The sequence below is a fragment of the Gymnogyps californianus genome, chromosome 2 (genome assembly GCF_018139145.2).
Source record: "Gymnogyps californianus isolate 813 chromosome 2, ASM1813914v2, whole genome shotgun sequence".
NCBI lineage: Eukaryota > Metazoa > Chordata > Aves > Accipitriformes > Cathartidae > Gymnogyps > Gymnogyps californianus.
The window spans coordinates 113,184,019-113,205,752 of NC_059472.1; the positions used below are offsets into that span (position 1 = coordinate 113,184,019).

At 50.0% G+C, this 21,734-nt stretch overlaps 1 protein-coding gene across 1 annotated transcript in view; it reads right to left on the minus strand.

Annotated features, from left to right (window-relative positions):
* Positions 1–205: 205 nt before the first annotated feature.
* LSM5 (LSM5 homolog, U6 small nuclear RNA and mRNA degradation associated) overlaps positions 206–21,734 on the minus strand; it is a 756,742-nt gene continuing 735,213 nt past the window's right edge. Inside the window, exons 2-4 of the mRNA XM_050915838.1 lie at positions 2,960–2,987; positions 2,234–2,306; positions 206–502 (exon numbers count right to left, since the gene is read on the minus strand). Of these exons, the coding sequence (XP_050771795.1) occupies positions 470–502; positions 2,234–2,306; positions 2,960–2,985 (132 nt within the window). The 5' untranslated portion in view covers positions 2,986–2,987 and the 3' untranslated portion in view covers positions 206–469. The remainder of the gene's footprint in view (positions 503–2,233; positions 2,307–2,959; positions 2,988–21,734) is intronic.

The window sequence follows — 21,734 nt, forward strand, 5'->3', positions numbered from 1 at the left end:
AGCTTAGTATCTGCCTGTAGTCCAAAGAAGAGCAATCTCTTGGCTCACGACTTGGGTTTTATATAGACTTGGGCCATAAACAAATGCAACAGATGTAGAAAAACTGAAGGCTGACAGCAACTGAAACATAACTGTTGTTTTTCCATTCCATTAACCAGTTATAAAACTATCTAACTTGTACAGTTACATAACAGAACACAGTAAATAACAAAAAGAAAGCCTTTTATTCAGAACAGATCAGGGCATCTGTACAAGTCACAATTTCAACTTACAAAATCAGCATTATCATTAGCAACGCACCTTTCCTGAAGAGGAAATCCTTGTCTTTTATCAAATGTCAACTGCAAGCGTGTGTAAACAAAACAAACAAACCCACACCCAAAACCACCCACACCCATACCCCAAAAACGAGAGAGAGAGAGAGAGAGAGCAGATATAACATGTCTTCATAGATGACAACTGTATCAATTTATACTTCAGGTCCTTCTCCTCCAGGAACCAGCTATAAAAGAATAAGACAATTGTGTGTTAGTGCCAGAGATTTGAGTTGTACAAACCCATACGTGACAGTTCTTGCTTTACAACATTTTAGCAGATGGAGACTTCACGGTAGACCACAAAAGGGGGTTTAGAGTCAATATTATCTTCCTCTTCCAACAGAGGAAGTCAGTTACTGCCAGAGAAGCACGTGCCAAAAAGACTCTCCAAAATACAAAGAATGTTTAACAAAACACAAAGGAGTTCCTAGATAACACACATTTTGGGTTTTGTCTTTGTTATTCCCTTCAAGGAGATGATCCTCTCTAGAAACGCTACAGCTCATTTTTGAAAGGACAAAGAACATGCTTCCTTTCATGAAGAATTTCTCCAATTGCTGATTCTTCCCCAGACTGTCGCTATACTGGGAAGTTGGTTTCCTCTTTCCAACTTCTACTGCTAAGCAGAGCCCAAAAACTAATAAAGAGCCTGAACCCTTCTACAGGCAGCAGGGAGTAAGTCACCATAGCATTCTCCTGTGAAGAAAGTGAAGAACTGAACAACAGAAAAAGAAATACAAAAGGAAAAACATGACTAAGGGAAAAAAGAAGAGGATAACCATTCCTTTTACTGATATATTCCTAATAATTAGCTGAGCACTTCTAAAGACAAAGAGCTTCGCTGCTTTTGGGACCAAAGTAAGAAAAAGTCTAAAGCATCGTCTTCCTGACGTGGGAAGATGTGTCCCCAAAAGAGACACAAGATCTAATACAGAAACCTATCTATGTCTTGCTGAAAATTTGCACTCTAAGAGTCACCAGCTTCTGCTTCACGGGCAGTATACCACCAGCTTAACTGGATGGTAGTAACTTTACCCCATACAAGAAGTCAGAACGTGCACTGTCCTTTAAGGACGCAGAACAACAACCAAAGCAGAAAAAGGCTTAGAAATTCAGTCGAGATGGCACTTGCTCAGACACACAGTGAGGAGGTGCAAGGTAGGCAAGACAGCAAAATGGAGATTATTCCTCACTCACACAGAGCTGACTTAGACTCAAGTCAGTCTTCCTTACCAGTCTCTACTCTGGGTCTGCTTTTGTGGTATTTAGGAAGTTGCAGAGTTCAGCTTAGGGATGCATAATCACAATATTTAATTACAGTTTCAGTACTGATCTACAGACATCAGCACATGATAAACTAAAAATCACAGTGCTTCTGATTTGGTATAATCCAACAGACCTCCAGATTTCTTTTCAGAGCACATAAAGGTACAGCTCTCTGAGCATCACATGGTATGATAATCGCCAAATGACTCGACGAGCTTGTAAGCATCCAAACTGCTGCAAACACATTTATACATACAATAATGGATGAAATGTAGATGTATTCCACCTACATACTTATGCAGGCAAACACTCATGAGTTAAAAGCCACTGTATGAACCACCCTACAGAGTGGGTAACAAAGCCAGTGATTCCCTTGCACACCTGAAGACCAGAAAAACGTTCACCAAAATAAAATTAGGGCCATGCTCTTTTCATTTTTTTTTTTTTTAAACTGTAACATGTACCAAGTAAGGCAATAAGATCACTTTTCCAGCATTATTCATACCACATATGCGCCGGAAGCTACTTGAAAGTACTGTGTGTAATGGAACTGTCTGGAAAGCTCAGCTTAAAGTAGTTGAACTCAATTACTGATCAATTTACAGGTACAGAAAATAAATACATGCAGCCTTCTAACAAAGATGACTTACCATTGTTATGTTATTTCCATTTAGCAAAATCTGGTCTAGCTTTGTGATTCTTCTGCCCTCAGGGGTAATCTCACTGAAGAAGCATTAGAAAAAGTAAGTCAGAACACATAACCAGGGACAGTGATTCCAGTTGTGACTACAGAACTGACATAAATCTCTGCATTAAGATGACAGTTGTTGGAACTAACAAACAAATTAGCCACACTGCAGCATAATCTTGAAAAATTGACCACCTGTGGAAAGAAAGCTACCTGGCAACTAAAAAGATCCATTGTACTTTTCTGCTCAGTACATAAAGATACAGATTCACCCTCTAAATCTTGGCAACTTCTTGAATACCACCAATAATCAAAACAGGTTTCAAACAGCAACGTGGCATGACAAAGCAATAAATACTTATCCTTAATTCTGTTAACTTTTTAAATCTTTGCCTAGGCCTTCAGGAAATGTAAAAGCAAACAAACTACTGGAAAGTTCAACATGCAACCCATGCAAAATCAAGGCTACAAATCAGGAACCTGATTACAAGCATAAATCATGCAACAGCTGCTCTACCACATAGCTGTCCTGAACAGATCACCCTCTATAGTTTAAGTCCAAGCTATAAAATATTCAGCTGGCAAGTATTCAAAAAATATAAAGACACTTTGCTTATAGATCTTACACAAAATTCTTCCTCAGGAAACCAAACATTAAATAGCAACAAGAGGCAGAAATAATACTTACAATTCTGTAACATCTTCTAACACCATATCTGAAAATCCACTTTCAAGGAAAATAAGGCCCAGAATTTTAAAATCAAAATATTTAAAGTTATTTTCATTAACTGAACGTAACTGTAAAATACAAAAAAAAATAAAAAAAAAAAACAAAAAATCTAAAAAAAAAAAAAAAAAAAAAAAAAAAAAAAAAAAAAAAAAAAAAAAAAAATGAAAAAAAAAAAAAAAAAAAAAAAAAAAAAGAAAAAATACTCAACAAAACTGACATTGACAAAAAAACGAACACTGTAAAAACAAAAAAAAAAAAAAAAAAAGACACAAAAAAATGCTGAAGAAAAGTGTCCGTGCACCCTTCACTGCCGCTCGTACATAAACCAGTTCCTGAGGCAAGAGGCGGGAACGCTGCAGGAACACGTTCCCTTCAGGGAGAACACCTGGGTGTCGCTGGAGTGCAGCGCATCACCGTGAGGCGGCCGAGCACCAACACTCGCCCCCAGCCGGCCTTTGCTCCGCACCCAAACCACGGCCCGGAGCCACCTCCCCGGCCGCTGCCCGTGCCGGAGACCGGCACGTCCCAGCTCCTCTCCGCTGCCGCGGGCAGGCACTGCGCCGGGGACCAGCCCGGGCGCGGCTCCCGAGCAGCGGGAGGCCCCGCGGCCTCAGGCACACGCGGGACTGACGAGCCGGGAGGGCCGCCCCGCTCCGCTCCGCCCGCGCCCCCGGCCCCTCAGCCCCGGCCCGCTGAGGGTTTTGCCCTTGCCGGCCAGCAACGCCGGACACTGCGGCCGGACCCGCGGACTTCACCCCGGCTGCGAAGGCGCGGGGCGTCGCCTCCCGCCGGCCGAGCAGAAGCGGGGCCGCAGCCAGGCCCCCCCCCACGCCGGCCCCCCCGCCGCCATCCAGCCGCCGCCGCCCTCCCTCGCCTCACGCCGCCTCCACAGACACACACCCCCGGGCTGGGCGAGGACACCCTCGCCGGACGGGAGGCGCCCGCCCGCCGCGCGCCTGCCAACCTCGCCCACCCCACTCAAGCTTCCCGCCAAGCGGCGGCGCCGCTCGCGCCGCCCAGAGGCGCCCGCAAACGGCCCCTCCCTCCCTCCCCGCCCGCCGGTCACAAGACGGGATCCCCCCCACCCGCCCCCGCCCGGACACCGGGAGAGCGCGGAAGCCTCGCGGCGGCACCGGGCACCGAGCGGCAGGAGCTGAGAGGGGTTGGTTGCCGCGTTAGCCGCCATGTTGCACCCAGACCCGACCAATCGCTTGCCGCCTCCCACAGATGGGAAGGGCCGCCCGAGGGGGCCAGCCCAGCAGCCCCGACGAGCGGATGGCAGAGCCCTCGCTCCTCCCCTCCGGCCCCGCCCCGCTGCCCCCGGTTTCCTTTAAACGCCGGCAAGGAGCTGGAGTCGCGACAGCCGTGTCGTCTGTGAGTCGCGCGTGTTGAGCGCGTCCAGGTAGAGATGTAAAGGAACAAACCCTTTTTCCCCCGCCCTTCTCCTCCTGCCGGCCCACCCGGGCAGCACCGCCTTGGGCTGCCGCCGGTACCGCCGGTACGCGAACAGCCCGGCGGCCCCAGGGTGTCAATCCGCCCTTCAAGTCAGTCGTCTTTTCGCGTGGAGTGGAAGGATTTTATGCGCTGTATGTCACAGCTATTTTATGTGCCGAGTTTTATTTTTTTCCCCAGATTGCCTCATTAATTTCCAAGAGGAATTAATCCAAGAAGGATTTTTGGAAGCCCTTTTGGCTTGGAGCAAAAAACCCACTGGCTGTTCAAACGTGCTTTGCTTGCTTAATGCTACAGCATTAAAGAAAACTGGTGTTTCAACTGCTAGAGTCATTGCACACTTTGTGACGGGGCAGACTCCGGAAGAATCGAGCCGGAATAAACTCTGTCCTCCGCCTAGAAGGGCGCTGCTGCCTCCAGACGTGCACGTACCTTTCCAAGGACGAACAGCTGGCTGGCATCGCAGGGCTGCTCGCTTGGCTCTTAAACGTGGTTAGCTCCCCGGTCACTCTGAACGCTTGGACTTTCTGTTCTTGAGGTGGGCTACAACCTTTGAGATCAGCAGATGCCGCTGCCCCGCTGCGCCCCACAGAGGAGTGCTTTGCTGTGATGAGAGCAGAGAGACGTAACGCTGGACTTCACTCGCTGCGAGGCTGCAAGGCTGGCCTGTCTGCCTTGAGCAGAGGGTGTATGAAGTGCCAGCTGGGGCAGTTAGAATGACTCTGTGAGTGAGCACAGGCAGGACGCAGGAACAACCACAAAACCACGGATGAAATGCAAAGGGTAAATTTATTTTCGTTACCTCGCCAACCGGACTGTCCCCGAAGCAGCACCCGGGCAGAGGCACACAAGTGGGGACGCAGGCACTGCTGAGCTCGGTCCGTGCGAGAGGATGGCCGACCATGCTGTTTTCGCCCACGTATCAGGGATTCACGCAGGCACAGTTTACCACTGTGCTTTGATCTTCTCCACAGCAGGGCAGGAATTTCAAGCGTGTCCGATAGGGTGCCGCTAAGTCTATCACAGGCCTATGTTATCCAAACACAGATGTTCTACTTGCCAAGCACACAAGGATAAACAACAATTAGTATGATACATGTATTTTCTACACCCCAGCTGCAAGTCACTTGAGCGTGTTTACAATCCTCCTTGCCAATCTTCCGTTATTGTCCCGTGTTCCACCCCCTTGCTCAAGGGACCACTTCTGCTGGGGCCGGCAAAGCTGGAGGTGTCCATTTGGGCTTGCAGGGTAATCCTAGAGGCACGTAATAAACACACATAGAAAAAGGAATAAACTTATCCCTACAATGATGCTTTGAATCAGGTGTCCCACCCATCCTGTCAGGGAATTAAATCACTCAGCCAGCCAGGCACCACCAGTAGGTTGTTTCATTTGATGCAGTAAATCCTGGAGATGTTGAATGTCATCCGCTACACTGGCTGATTCATCAGTTACGCTGAAGCAACACATGCCTTCAAAGTTGGAGCTGCGTTTATGGTGTCAAAGAAGGAGACAGTCCACCGCCAGTCGATTTTGTAATGTTCCTTGGCGTACAGCCGTTACCTCCTCGGAAAAAACAGCAATAAGGAACATTAATATCAAAAGCACTTAGCAGAGTATAATTCTGTAATACAGCTACTGCAGTTGGCACACCACTAAAACACATTAGCAAAAGATCTGCAGCTGTTAATCAATACAACACAAAAGGCAGATGAGTTAGTTACAGCAGAGGCCAACCAAATCCAAGCATTTATATGTTGATCTCACGGAAACGTTTCCAGGGCACGCGCTTGTAGTACAAGACTACAAAGCACGACGAGCCAACCTGTGATACGGGAGGAACACAGGAGTGTCATCTCCTTCCAGTAACACATACGCCGTTGCTCCAGCTCCTTCAGCTAATACTACTCCGGGTTTGATAACCTGATGTGGGGTAATTGCCCACACAGATTGAAGAGCTATGGCTTGCGCTTTTTCAGATTGAACTTCAATTCCATGTTGGATTCGCGACACCAATAACACCGTTCCAATGCTCTCTTATCTCCTCTAGATAAGGCACAGGTATTTGTCAAAGATACCTGAAATACAAGAACTCGAGAATTTGATATCAACAGAGGATGTAAAATAAGAGGAGAAGTTGGGGTACAGAACCATACGGCATTCTCAGGGGTTATTATATGAATCTTCACGTCTAGACTCACAGGTCGTGGTCCCACCATGCAATCCGTCGGTGTAAACAATTCCATTTGCCCTGTAGTTACTATTTTGGGAGAGATACCATCTGGAAGAATTTCAATCCTCACCATGTTTTGTACTGGAGGTGTTGTAATATGATCATAGGGTGTTTGATTATGAATATTCCGGCTGTTTAACAAAAAAACTACTTTAGTAAGAGGTGAACTCCAAGGTTGTAAAGCTTTAGTACTGGTTAGCTTTCTTAATTGTTCCGTCAACATCCCATTCATTCTTTCAATCAAGCCATTAGCTTGGGGATGGTAAGCAATGTGGAATATCCAATCTATCCCTAGCCCTTGAGCCCAATCTTGGACATTATGTCCACTAAAGTGTGTTCCTTGGTCACTTTCTATTTGGTGAGGAGGTCCGTATTGATGAATGAGTTGTTCTAATGCTTCAATCGTGCTATGCCGATTAGCATATTTGGTGGGTTTAGCAAAAACCAGTCCTGACACTGGATCCACAGCAGTGAATACATATCACCACCCTCTCGACGGGTGCAGGGGGGCCATGTAATCGACCTGCCAGCTATTCAAGGCCCACTGACCTCGTTCTCTCTTTCCCCATGGCCTATATAATGCCCTTAAACGTAGCTGCACACAAACAGTACAATTATGTGCACGTGCTTTATAAATAATGGCAGAGGGGTTTGATTGTGAGCAATGTCCCATGCGTGTGCAGTATGAGCTGATCAATGTCCACAGGCTATATGCGCACTTAGAGCTTGAGCACGTACTTCGGCAGAGGTCGTATCATCTACTTCTCTATTACATCTTTTTGATGAGCTGAGACATGCTTTACTTTTAAAGGATGTCTTTGCACATCTTGCCAAATTTGTCGCCATATATCTGGCCCCCATATAGGGTATTTTTGTCCATGCCAATCCTCTGGGGCCCAGCGGGGTAACCACAGTGTGAGGCTTTTGTATACAACCCAACTGTCAGCGTATAAGTAACGTGCCTTCCCTCCCAGGATGGCAAGAGATGCTGCAATCAACTCAGCCCACTGACTAGATGCTTGTACACCTGTTTGCCATAATATCATTCCTGGAACCAGAGCATAGGCAACTGCTCTCCATTGTCTTTGTCCAGTTGCCGTGGATGTTGCACTTCCATCGGTAAACCAGGCATCTTTTTTGTGCTCTTCTATTAACTCGTCATAAGGGGGAGCTTCCTCCACAGGAGATGTCGGGCTGTCTCCAAGGAGAAGAGTTTCCCCGAGTGTGGGCATATGATTAAATGACACGGTTCCTAGAAGAGTGGCGTGTGGAGTGGTTACATGTGGTTTTCCCAGTAGAAATCGCTGCTGTAAATAACGTTTCCATTTCCAATATGTGGCTGCCCGAGCTACCCCTGCATGGGCCCTAATGGAATCATCAGTAACCCACTCATGAGGAGGTAAGGGGGTGTGGACAGTCACACTACCTTGGCCTGTGATTCTTTCAGTTTCTTGTAGTGCCCAAACTACAGCTAAAATTTGTTTTTCCGTCAGGGTATGATGTACAGCGGAGCCTTGTAATGCCTTGGACCAAAATCCTACAGGTTCTTTCTGATTTTTTGGCCCAGTCATCTGCCACAATCCCCACGAGACTGCATCATCTAGAATTATTACTTCTAATTCAAAAGGATATCCTCGCCTAGCAGTGTATAATTGTGCATGCTCAATCGAAGCATTTTTGCAGGCATCAAAGGTTTCTTGTTGCTGCTTGGTCCACTGCCAACCAACCTTCTTCCCAGTTAATTTCTGCAGAGGGCGCATTAGTACCACCAGCTGTGGGATAAAGTTCTCCAACACCCTAAACTTCCCAAGAAGGTCTGTAGCTGTTTTACTGTGGTTGGTACAGGAAACTGCCGGACTGTTTGCTGTACCTTATTTGGTATTTCTCTCATGTGCCCATGCCAAACTATTCCCCAAAATTGTACAGTAGTACTAGGGCCCTGTATTTTCTTTGGATTAATTGCCCAGCCTCGGTCCTGCAAATGCGCTTTCAACGATTCGGCAGCTACTGCAATTTCTTGTTGTGACTCTGCCATAATCAAGAGATCATCAACGTAATGGTAAACAGTAACAGTACCTGACCACAGTGCTACATCAGCTGCTACCGTTTGGTGGCAAATGGAGGGACTGTGTTTGTATCCCTGAGGCAATACCTGGAAAGTCTCTTGCTTTTGTTGCCAGGTAAAGGGAAACTGGTTTTGGCTTTCTGAAGCAATGGCTATCGAAAAGAAAGCATTAGCCAGATCTATCACCATGTTCCAAGGTTGTAAATTTTTGTTAATTTTTTCTGTAAGAGTAACCACGTCTGGTACCGTAACGGCAAGTGTGGGGGGTGACTTGATTCAATTCTCTATCACCCACAGTCATTCTCCAAGTGCCGGCTGGTTTTCAAAAAGGCCAAATAGGATTATTAAAAGCAGTCATGGTTTCCTTAACGATTCCCACTTGTTGAAGTGCCTGAATGGTTTGAGCAATTTCCTCTTCCCCCCTGGAATACGATATTGTTTTACAGTTGCCACCATGGCAGGCACAGGCAGCACAACAGGATCCCACTTTGGGAATCCACGCAAGATGGTTATAGATCAAATAGCGAATCCCGCTTGCAAAGTCCCGAAGCAGAAGTGACCATTTAAAGTTTCAACTGTTCGTCCTGCCAACACATCAATACCCCAAATAGATGCTTTAATGGGGGCAATTAACACCATCGTGGTAAATGGAGTGGCATTTCCTATTGTTAAGGTTACCTTAGCTCGGAGGGCAGGGGTTGGATTTCCCCCTAATCCACAGCTCTGCGACGTCGCTTCTTTATTATTAATATTACTGTGTAATAGAGTAACTTCAGCTCCAGTATCCACCAGAGCTAACACATGTAAAATCCCCCCAGACCGTCACTTTATAGTTAAAGGAACATAGGGGCGTCGGTCCCCCTCATGGTAAGAGGCTACAGTGGCGGCAATTTTGGGGGACCTGCCAAACCTTCGTTTCTGCTGTTTTGGCATTTGCCAGGTTGTGCCTTGCCTTGAGGTGGTAGGCAGGGCTGGAGGGTGGGTGTGGAGTTGGCGGCAGGGCCAGGGGCGGTCGGGTTTTTTGTGCAGGCACTAACTTTTGCCGTTGGCAAAACGTTTCTGATGGAATCCCATTTATTTCTGATCGTGGGACGCCGGCTGGTACAAGAACGTTCCACGTTTGTTTCCTCGTCACCCGTGATGTAACTCCTTTCGGCCTTGCTGGCTTTCCTTTACATAGATGGTCCCAAAGTTACAGCCCCAATTTCCCTCAAGGTATTTGCCAGGGGGCCTACATTACCAGTAACATTTGTGACTGATGGTATAATCAAGGGTTTTCGTGAGGCAGGCGCTCCTCTCCAAAGCTGCATTTTGATACTTCTCATTGCTGCTACCCTGTCCGGGTTGGATCCCGTAATCAACGCATGAGCCATCGCCATCTGCCGTACTAAATTAATACCCTCTTCCATGGTACACCCATTTCCGAGGGACGACACTGATTTGACAGGTTCAGCAGATGCTGTTAAAACTGCTGCACACAACCATTGATACAGTGTAGGTGCAATCATATCTTGCCCATCAGAACCTCTGATATTTTGCAATTGAGCATATCCTCGTTGTATCTGATCATCACTAATTATTAAGCTACGGGGCTTAATAAATCTTTTTCACCCATTAATAAATGGATAGAGGCAGCTCCACTATCCCAAGCTCGCAAAATCCATGCCAGTATGCCTTCCCCACTCTTTTGCTGATAGAGCTCTAAAAATTCCCTTAACTCTTTTGGGGTGTAAGCACGCGTGACCTGCACTCCTCCATCCGCTTGTTCCTACTGCCCCTTCATTTGTATGAGGTGTCGTGCTTCTGCCACCTCCCTGCCTTCTAAATCCGACTCAAACTCAACCTCAGAGTCCAAGGATTCACTCCAGATATTTCCATCCCATTCCTCAGGATCCCACAAAGGTTTTGTGGTGAGAGCACGAACTTGGGAAATCGAAACCCTACTTTTTCCATACCTGTCCCTTTGTTTAGTAGCAATACACGCAACCAACAGCTCTACAGTACCTTGCAGCCCATTGCACCACTCTGCTTGAGTAGTAATCACTTCTTGTGCGATCGCCTTTGCCTTTTGTAAAGTCCCAACTTCCCTTTCCAACTCTCTCATTGCACTCCATAATGCAACAACTTCACACTCAAGAGCTCTAAGACCGGTAACTCATATCCTTTCCAACCTCCCCACTAACTTGCCAGAAGACTCCAATGCCGCTTTCCATGGCAACCTGCGCAGAGCCATTTCAATTGTCTGGGGGGTAACCACCGCCCTGTCATTTATTTCAGGCCATGCTTCCAGCAGAGCCAATGTAGCCAGAAAAGTGGCCACGGGGGTCCAGCACTCAGTCCTGGGCCAGCCTCCAATATGGGGGGTCACAGTCGTGGCATCCCCAGTCCCCGACTTTTTGGCCAGCCATGGCATGGCTGTTCCTGGATCCTACTGACTGCCACATCTAGGAGCCGGCACAGGCAGAACACAGGAACAACCAAAAAACCACGGATGAAATGCAAAGAGTAAATCTATTTTCGTTACCTCGCCAACCACAGGATCCCCAAAGCAGCACCCAGGCAGAGGCACGCAAGCAGGGATGCAGGCACTGGCTGAGCTGAAGAGAGGTATTTATCCATTCCTTGGGTTTGCTTCTCAGTCAGATTGGAGCCTGGGATACACACAGCTGTTACTTTTTGCTCTGACCAGCTTTAGCACTTTGTTTCTGCAATTGTCTTCCAAGTCTACACAACACATTATGGTGCTGCAGTCGGCATGCTGCAGAGCAGCCCTGGCTAAACAGTCCCCAGAAACTGTTTGCAAGAGGTGTTTCCACTGAGGTATCACTGGACTATATTTAATGATGCTAACGATGCACAAAAGCCTGCTCATGTTCATGTTTTACATGACATACTTTCAGCGTGATCTGTCTTCAGTCTGGGCTAACACCTTTATATCAGAGAAGCACAGTATATAAAAGCAGAGGAAAAGCAAGTCACTGAAAGAGTTTCATCTTCTTCACCTTTCAGAAACTGTAGTTTACAATCTCAAAGAAGAAATGCGGTAAGAGAAGAGGCTGCACTACCTTCAAATGTCTACATGGTGCTGTGAAACTGTGCAAAAGTATAGCACTGAATACATAGGCTCTATAAATATTATTATTATTATTATTATTGACATATGGTGAAGAGGCAGGCACATTCAGCTTTCACTTCCAGTGTTACCAGTGGGATTCTAAAGTCAGAGATCCCCTTGGTATTTCTGCAATATCTTCTTCTCCTTTATTCCCGATGACTCAAACCCAGGTTTGTATTCAGGAAGAGGTTCATGAAGAACCAAAGTTAATTCACTCACTCAAATAGTAATTGTCCTGACTGATTTATTAAATAACTTCAGAAAAATTATCCAAGTCTTTAAAAAATAGGTAACCTAAAACTGTACCCAAGAAAAGAAGAATTAATGCAATCTGATGAAAAAGGAAGGAGGATTATACCTCTATAATCTATCAGCTATAGCAAGCTGATATAGGCAGACACGCCCTTGAGTTCATCTCCTCCAGACAGTCCCACTTACACCGGGCTAAGTAGTCACAAGCATGCTCCTATCAGAACAGTTTCCAGTAAAGATAACTTGCCTACCAACGCAGGCCAAGGAAATGTCCTAGAGACAAGCTGCCCTCCGACCATTAAAGAGCTAAACCTCTCTCCTATTTTATTCCTGGTCATGCAGCAGCATGGCAACAAGGATGGTAGGAATATAGAAAAGGTATCCTGAGATCTCCATCAGCCACAACGGTTTTCATCACCTGAAAATGACACTGCTCGTCAGCACCTCCTCCCCACCTGCACCATCCCTCTCTGGCCCCTAAAAGCTAGTAAAAATCTCACCCAAACAAAAGACAAACAATTCCCTAAAGCTGCGGTCTGCACAGTGCCCTTGGCAAAAAAGCACCAGCCAAAGGCAGAAAGGAAACTAGGAAAGAGCGGAGAGATGACACCTTCCCCCATCACACCGGGCCATAGTTTAAAAGTCGCTATTGCCTTCTCTAGCTCGACAAGCCATGAAAGCAGACGACTGGAACGACACCGCAAAAAGGGGCACCTGGGCATCTGCTGCCACCACGGCAGCACAGGCACAGCAAGCCGTCACCAGAAACACCTTCGCACACACCTTCGTCTTCCTGCCTTCAGCCACACTCAGCAAGATGTCTGCTTGCACACTGTTTGCCATTGAGTCGCTCTGCAGCAAGGAACAACACCGCCCTTGACTCCCTAACTCATGGGGTGCTCTCACGATGGATGGTGGCTTCATCTTCAACCACCCATTCGCTAGCTCACGCAACAACTAGCCGGGGACAGCAGTCCCCCACGGGCCTTCCCGTCCTCACACCAAAAACCCCACCTCCAGGCCCCAACCACCTCCGTGGCCCTACAACCGACTCCTCCCCTCGCCCCTGCGCAGCAGCCCGCACGACGCCAGGCCCTCTCCTCCCCTCTGCCCCTCTCTGCTACTGCCGCCTGCGCGCACGATGCCACTTGCAGGGAGCCCAGCCCTTCGAGGCTGACGGAGACTCCCCGACCCTCCGGGGACACTCTGCCCACTGGCCCAGTCAGGGGACCCCACGCCTGCCACCACGACGGGGCTGCAGCCCAGGGCACACAGCGGGACCTCGACGGCACTCCCGCTGCCCGACGGGCAGCCTTTCTCTCTCGCAAGAAAAATGGCCCCCCGCAATGGGGCCTTCATGGCCTCCTGGGCCACCCTCCCAGCCACAGCACCTTCCGTTGGTGACGTCACCAGCCTGCCGTTACACAAGCACGCAGCCCTGTGGCTGGAACGCAGCTCCCTCAGCAGCTCGCCGGTCTGACACCCAGCGTGCTTGCGAGACGACGACCCGGCAAAGCCAGGCCAGAGCCCACCGTCACTGCGACGAGCCAGAAGACCTTCTGGCAACCACTCACCATGCCTCCACGGCCCCAAAAACGCAAGCAGCCCGACGACAGCACCGACACCTATGGCAGGCCAGTGCTGCCTGGCATTTGCCCCAGCACTCTCGTCGAGCCCATGGAGGTCGACCCCCCACAGAACGGGGATGAGCCCATGGAGGTGGATCCACCTCAACTCGAGGAAGAGCCAATGCAGGTGGATCCACCTCGCGCAGGGCTGATGGGGCACTACACCACCGTGGCCAGCGTGCCTCCAGCACCATGGTGCCCAAAGCGCCGCAGGACCCACGGGGGCTCGCAGGCACCCTCCAAACAGCCACCTCCCAAAAAGCGCCGCCACCCCTCAAGCCGACGCTAGCCCTACCTCGACCAGCCACACCGACAGCCGGCAGCCTCATCACAAAGGTCACCCGGCTCTCAAGCCGCAGATGAGTCCTGCTTCCCCACCCCCCACCCTCGCCCCTCGTCAACGGGGGCCATCTCCTCTGCTCCCACCCCTGCGGAAGAGCAGACCAGAGGGGCTGCCATCGTCTCGACGGCAGCGACACAGCACCAGGAGGAGGCCCTTGGAGACCGCCGCAGACCACCGCTGGAGACGGCCGCAGACCATCGGAGACGACCGCCGGACACCGCCGGAGACGACCACCGGAGACGACCACCGGAGGCCCTCGGAGACGACCGCTGGAGACCGCCGGAGACCCTCGGACACGACCGCCGGAGATCGGCGGTTGTGTCCGAGGGTCTCCGGCGGAGACCACCGGACACCGCTGGACGCCGCCAGACACCACCGGACAGCGCCGGACACCGCTGGACACCACTGGAGACCACCGGATTCCCCTGGACGCCGCCAGACACCACCGGACACCGCTGGACACCGCCGCTGGACACCACCGGACTCCCCTGGACCACCACCCAGGTTATTGGGGCCTGCAGGTGGCATTGTGTCACTCTGAGGATGAGAAAGCCGTGGGGGGGGCCTGTCCTCAGCTAGCTCTCGCCTCAGCTACCAAAGGGGTGGCGTGAACATGAAGCCAGACCTGCCCTGGCAGTGCGCAGAGAATACCAACGCATCATCCAAGAAGCTAGATGCCCCAGCCCTGCAAGCATTCAACATGGTGGAGGGACAGCTCTTCCTCCGGAGAAGCAGAAGCCGGCACTTCTCACAGCAAAAAGTTTTGGCAAGATTGGCCAAGAAACAATCTTAAAAAAACAATAAAAAACAATAAAACCCCATTAAAATTCCAATAAAACCCTAGAAAAAAACAATTAAAAACAACTTCAAAAACAAAAAATGCTCTCCTCTCTTATTTGCCGCTTTGGAGACTGCATGCGGGCTCCTGTGTCCCCTTCGGGTCTCCCAGGACAGCAAAGACACCGACAGAGGCGGTGTGGGCCCAGCCCAGCGCCTTCCAGCTGCTCAGGGGCCGGGGCACATGGCACACAAGGGCAGGCGGAGGGAACTGCCGCTGGGCAGCTGGGAGAAGACAAGGCTCACGCCTGGGTCTGACTGCTCATCTGCCAGACCACTGAAATCCTTCTCCTCACCCAACACCACGCAGAAAATCATCCTCTTCATCTCCCACACGCACTTCACTAGTGCTACTTCTGCTACGCACAACAGCAGAGGCCTTGTGTTAGAAAAAAGACACACAGAGCTTCATTTCCCACAGCTCGCATCCCTGCTCTCTTTGGTAGCATACAAGCCACGGGCTCACCTCTCCTACCTGCTTCCCGACTCTTCTTGATCAAACAAGAACTAGGACAGCACTCAAATGCGAGCCTTCTTGCCAACGTGCACGGAAGCGGCATCCCATCTCTACCTCATGAGACGTGGCGGAAAAAACCTTCATCTTCGTGGTACGAAGAAAACATGCAAGTGGAGCTTTGCTGGGAAAACTGCTTCTACAGAAAGAAATACCTCGGTGAGCTCCTGAGCTCCTCTGCCTTTAACGTCTTTAACCCCACAGCCAGGAGGGAGCGGGCCACGCTCTCAACTACTTGTTTACACCTTGCTTTCTAAGCAACAGCACTATTTGCTTGGCTCCCATGTGAGCCATGCAGCGGACTGGCAGGTAGCCAGCACAGCTTACCGGAGCCCAGCGCTTGCACCAAACCAGGGAACACACTAAACTGACACTCTTGGGGCACCTCAAGGACTTCATAGCGAGTTTCCTCTGTACGGGAAAAACATGGGAGCTTTTTGGGTTGCTTTGCTTTGGTGTCGGGGGGGCATTTTGGGTTTTTTTCCCTTTTTATTTGCTACATCATCTCTCTCCCTCTTCCAACAAAAAAATCCCAACTATTCCATCGCTTACTCAGGTATTTTCAGGTCCTTCCACTTCTCTCTTTTTTAACACTTGCCTAGCTTTATGGTGCTCACAGACAGACTATGAAACCCCGTTCAGCACCCTGGCAACACGGGCTACAATGAAGTAGCACTCATTCACTCACAGATGAGCTCCAGCTAAGTTACTAACAGACCGAGAAGCAGCAAGGTGGAAAAAGGCAGCTCTCAACATACACAGGCAGGAGGGCTGCTGCACTTGGGCAGCTCTTTCCAGCCACGCACTTGTCGGAGCACGGTAGCCCCACGTGAAAACCGCCCTTCTTCAACCCTTTCAGGAGAAAAACGGGATCCATTTGCTCACCACTAGCATGCAATTCACGTTACTCAACACTGTACTATTCTTCCTGACTAGAGCCTTCACTGCATTCTCATTAACTAACGGCCCGAAAAGCAGCAGCGACCAATTTAGCATCTCACGGCAGCTTTGGAGGATGCATCTCTATTCGGTGCAAATTTCACCTAACTCCTGTCTTCTTCAGACACATGCAGGAGCAACTGACACGACTTCACTCAGAATCGGGCACTCTGCATCAGCTCTTGAGACAGACAGGGCCTGACTCCTTCCAAAGATGCCTTTAGGAAACATTGCCATTCACACGTCCAGTCTACCTTCAACACAGGACAGCTCGGGACACGTTCACAGGAGGCACTGCAGCCTGTCACTCCGCAGGGAAGAGCATCCACGGCTGGCTTCCCAATTGAAAGCAACGTCACTGTGGCGGTCAAGGGACTGCAGAAAGGCAAGACCACATGCGCAAAAGGTTCTTCCTGAGCGTAAGCAGCTCTACAGTCGCTGAAACTGCCCGAAAAGACATAGCAGGAGCTGCGCTACGCCTTGTTACCTTGCACCTCTCTCTCCTATGCTCCATCCCACAGGACACGCTGGCGGCAGCGTTTCTTCACGTTTCTCACCCACCTGCGCACAAAAAGGCGTCATCAACACACAGCGGGAGACACAAGTATTGCCACAACGGATGCTGACTGCCAGCTTTTCTGCTCATTTCGCACAGCCCATCTAAGCTACTCAGGGCATCGGGAACACTGCTGCAATTTCGTTGGGACGAGTCACGTGCAACCATGGCTTTCCCTCAGCCTTGTCTTCAACAGCTCCCCGTTACGCAGCTTGGAACCGTCGCGCAGCCTGCAAGAACGCCTTCAGCTGCAGCAAGAGCCTCAACCTCTGCTCATCCGCCTTCACGCCTCTGCTCTGCACTGCAAACACTCCCGGCACCTCCAACCGCTTGCCTTGGCTGCTTGTGCGCGCTTGTTGCTGAAGGCACCTCAGGGAAATCAAGCCCAAGAGAGCCCAATTGCATGCATTCAAGGACCAGCCACAAAGACCACCAGCGAGGCCCATGGTGTAACAAGAGACAACAGTGCAAAATGTTCAACAGACGAACCTCCCTTGCACTGACACCTTTGCCTCTACGCTTCTGCCCATGCAAGGGCCAAGGGCAGATCAGATGCTGCCAAAACCCAAAGCGAACAAGAGGTGCAAAAGAGCTGCCACACGGCACCAGACTAAAAGGCCTTTCGCTCCCTTTCCTGGCTGCAACAGTAACCAGGAGGAAGAAGAGGAAGAGAACGAGATACATATGTATCCTGTACACGGGCAGCCTTCCCTACCAGTTCTTCTCCCCACTGAGGGGGCCAGCAACTCTCTGAGCTGCCACCTGACCCAAACTGCAATGCCTCATCACCACCCTGGAATCTCTCTGCCTGCCCCATCTCTAGTCCATCTCCAAAGATAGTTCTGTTCTTTCTCTCCACAACCACCGTTGTCTGCCTTTAGCTGTCTCCTGTACTTACTGCTACGCCTGTCTTCAAAACGACGTAATGGAACGTCCGCGGCACATCTCCGGCGTGCATTAGGTTGAGAGAAGGATTTTTCCTTTGGCTGTAGCCAACCTCCAGAGCTTCCACAACGGACACCAGCGCAGAAATGGGCATCTGAGGAAAACAGCACACAGTTACAAACCAAAGAATCGCCTTTCGTGCCTAGCATTTGGAGGGCAGCATTTTGATCAGCGCTCCCAAAGAACCCTTTCTACTTCACAAATAAGTAACACCTGTGCCCAGAGGTCACAAGCCTCTCCCTGCTCCCCTCACAACCCACTCCAGTATAGCTCTGCTTTACTACTCCCAGTCAAGATTTTCTAAGGAAACCATTCTCACCAGTTACCTTCTTCAAACCTGTCTCATCAGGCACCAGCAGCTCCTGAAGAACCACACGAGCCACAGATCTCCAAACCCTTTCCAGCTAAAGCCGGTGGCGACCCCCCCAGCAAGTGGAACCGTCAATAGCGGAAGGGACAGCGGACGATTTGGGTGGGCAGAATCGTCAAGATCTGAGAGCAATCTTTCTGCCATCCAAACTCAAGCCTGTTCAAAGCTGCAGGACAAGATACGGCGCATCTCTGCCCACAAACCTCGCTCACAAGCCAAGCTCTGCTTTTTTGCCTGCACGCCTGAGAGTCCTGTGAATCTCACCAGAACGACACCATCGGTCCCACAGGATCAAATGCGCTACTGCCCATGGGCAAGCCTGTTTGGAACCCCGCCGACTTCAGGCTGCCCTACTGCAATTCAAGCCGCTACTCAAATAACATCCCGTCCTGCAATTTGGACTGCAAAAAAGAAAGATGAGCTTAACCTTCTAGGGAAACTACAGCGTCCACCAACCCTTCAAACAGCGCTAAAATTGCACTCTGAATGGAACAAAGCACGATGACAGGGAAGTTCAACAAAACCCGAGACGGAAGAAGAGACCCGTCTTCTCACAACTCACCTTGAAACGGCTGATCACATCATAGATGGTGAGAAGTTCACAGAAAATTCATTTCAGCCCGTGATCCCCACTGGTGCCATTTAGGGCAAATACAGCAAAGGACCACTTGTCTACGTGCTGCCAAGAGTGGCGAGAAAAGACACTCACCCTCATCTCCTTGCACACTTTACTGCTGCTACTACACAAACAGCTTGCTGAGGCAAGAGGCTGCAACGCTGCAGGAACGGCATTTTTCCCCTCATTTGCTCTGTCATTCCAAAGAGGGCTGTTGGAAGCAGGATTTTTGCAAGACTTTTTCGGTATACACAAGTCTACTGCAGCCAAGAAAGCAACGGCTATTCAAACACGCTTTGCTTGCTTCATGGGACAGTATTAAGTCATTCTATGGATTGATTACATTGATCGAATTCTATTGCTCCTTAGAATGACCAAAAGGGAATTTTGCATCTGGAGCGTCTCCCTTACGGTAGCGAGTGTTAAATTGAATCTGTTGAACACAAGATTGTGGTTGTTTTCATTCTTCTCCCTTCTGTTTCCTCCCCCTTTCTGCTCTCTCATTAGCTAAGCCTCAGACATTTGTATTGGGTTTGCGTGGCTAGGTTTTGGCAGCGGGGGGGGCTACAGGGCTGGCTTCTGTGAGAAGCTGCTAGAAGCTTCCCCTACGTCCGATAAAGTTCATGCCAGCGGGTTCCAAGACGGACCCGCCGCTGGCCAAGGCCCAGCCCATCAGCAACAGTGGTAGCGCCTCTGGGATAACATAGTTAAGAAAGGGAAAAGAAGTTACAGGGGAGTAGCAGTTGCAGCCAGAGAGAGCGGAGTGAGAAGATGGGAGAGAAACAACTCCGCAGACACCAAGGTCAGGGAAGAAGGAGGGGGAGGAGGTGCTCCAGGCGCCGGAGCAGACAGATTCCCCTGCAGCCCGTGCCGCTAGTACATAAACCAGTTCCTCAGGCAAGAGGCGGGAACGCTGCAGGAACACGTTCCCTTCAGGGAGAACACCTGGGTGTCGCTGGAGTGCAGCGCATCACCGTGAGGCGGCCGAGCACCAACACTCGCCCCCAGCCGGCCTTTGCTCCGCACCCAAACCACGGCCCGGAGCCACCTCCCCGGCCGCTGCCCGTGCCGGAGACCGGCACGTCCCAGCTCCTCTCCGCTGCCGCGGGCAGGCACTGCGCCGGGGACCAGCCCGGGCGCGGCTCCCGAGCAGCGGGAGGCCCCGCGGCCTCAGGCACACGCGGGACTGACGAGCCGGGAGGGCCGCCCCGCTCCGCTCCGCCCGCGCCCCCGGCCCCTCAGCCCCGGCCCGCTGAGGGTTTTGCCCTTGCCGGCCAGCAACGCCGGACACTGCGGCCGGACCCGCGGACTTCACCCCGGCTGCGAAGGCGCGGGGCGTCGCCTCCCGCCGGCCGAGCAGAAGCGGGGCCGCAGCCAGGCCCCCCCCACGCCGGCCCCCCCGCCGCCATCCAGCCGCCGCCGCCCTCCCTCGCCTCACGCCGCCTCCACAGACACACACCCCCGGGCTGGGCGAGGACACCCTCGCCGGACGGGAGGCGCCCGCCCGCCGCGCGCCTGCCAACCTCGCCCACCCCACTCAAGCTTCCCGCCAAGCGGCGGCGGCGGCGCGGCTCACGGTGCAGCAGGAGCTGAGGCGGGCTGCTGGTCGCGTTAGCCGCCATGTTGCGCCCCGACGTGACGGATCCCTACCGCCTGCCGCAGAAGTGAAGGGCCGCCCGCGGTTACCCCAAAATAACTTCAGCCAAGTATTTTTCCCCATGTGGAAGACGGATGTAGTCAGTGAGGGTAAACTTATCCTAATCATCGCATTCATGAAATTCTCATGAACCTTCATTCACCGTAATGAACGCGGATGGCCCTTCACATGGCAGTATTTTCTCCTCTTGCCTTACTTTGTTCTGTATTTTACATAAAATAATCACTTTCTTCTTCCTGCTACTTTTGTTTGTTTACTTAACTAATGGGTATTTTTCTGTATTTTTATCTATATATTCATATCTAATATTTTTATCTTTGTAAAACGTTCTCCAGTTTTTAGTATTGCGAGACATTAAATTTATGTCCGCTCAATTCTTTTGTAGTCTTTTCTCTTTTGTATTTCTTTTACAGAAGTTTCCAATTGAGAGATCATAATCCCAACCAGTGTTATGATCCTTGCTGCATACAATTCCGTTTTTCTAAAATTTAGGACAAGCTTCAGAAAAAATCTACTCCAAACACAAAGTGAGATTGCCATCCAGAAGAAATTAGTTACAAACCTCAGATCCATGCCAGGACTTCATTTATGCTTTTCTTCAACAGAAATCCCAGAATGATTATTTTTCATTCACATGCTTGTCTCCAGAAATTCACAATCTTGTTCTTCAGGAAGCTGGGCTATACCTAACAAATAGAGTGGAGCTACCAGCTACCACAGGCACCATTCAGCTCTGATGTTACTTCCAGACATGAACTATCATGCTGCCCAGGTAAAACTTGTCCATCTCAAGAAGTCTCACGGCACATAAGCCAGGCTGAGAACTCCTTGTTATTGTTATGAAATGCAGAATGAGTAACAAATTACGATTACTATGGTAATGATATAATAGCTGGTGGTTCTTAAGTAAAATATTATCTCTGAGCAATAGAAGAACTGTAGGGCTGAGTTTTCATTGCTATTTGTTAGCTATGCACCAAGAAAGAAAATTCTTTTAGGAAAATTCTGACTGAGACTTTCCCAAAAGCTTCTGTTTTGTAGCAGCTCTCACCTTCCTTTCTCGTAAACACACGCAGTGTGAGCTGTGAAAAAAAAATAGACGATGTCAACCAGTTAGTTTTCCTAGAACAGGATGATATTGTCAGTCTGACATTTTTATTGCTTTAGTGGGAAAGAAAAGCAGAAAAAAACCCCACATCTATTCAGAGAA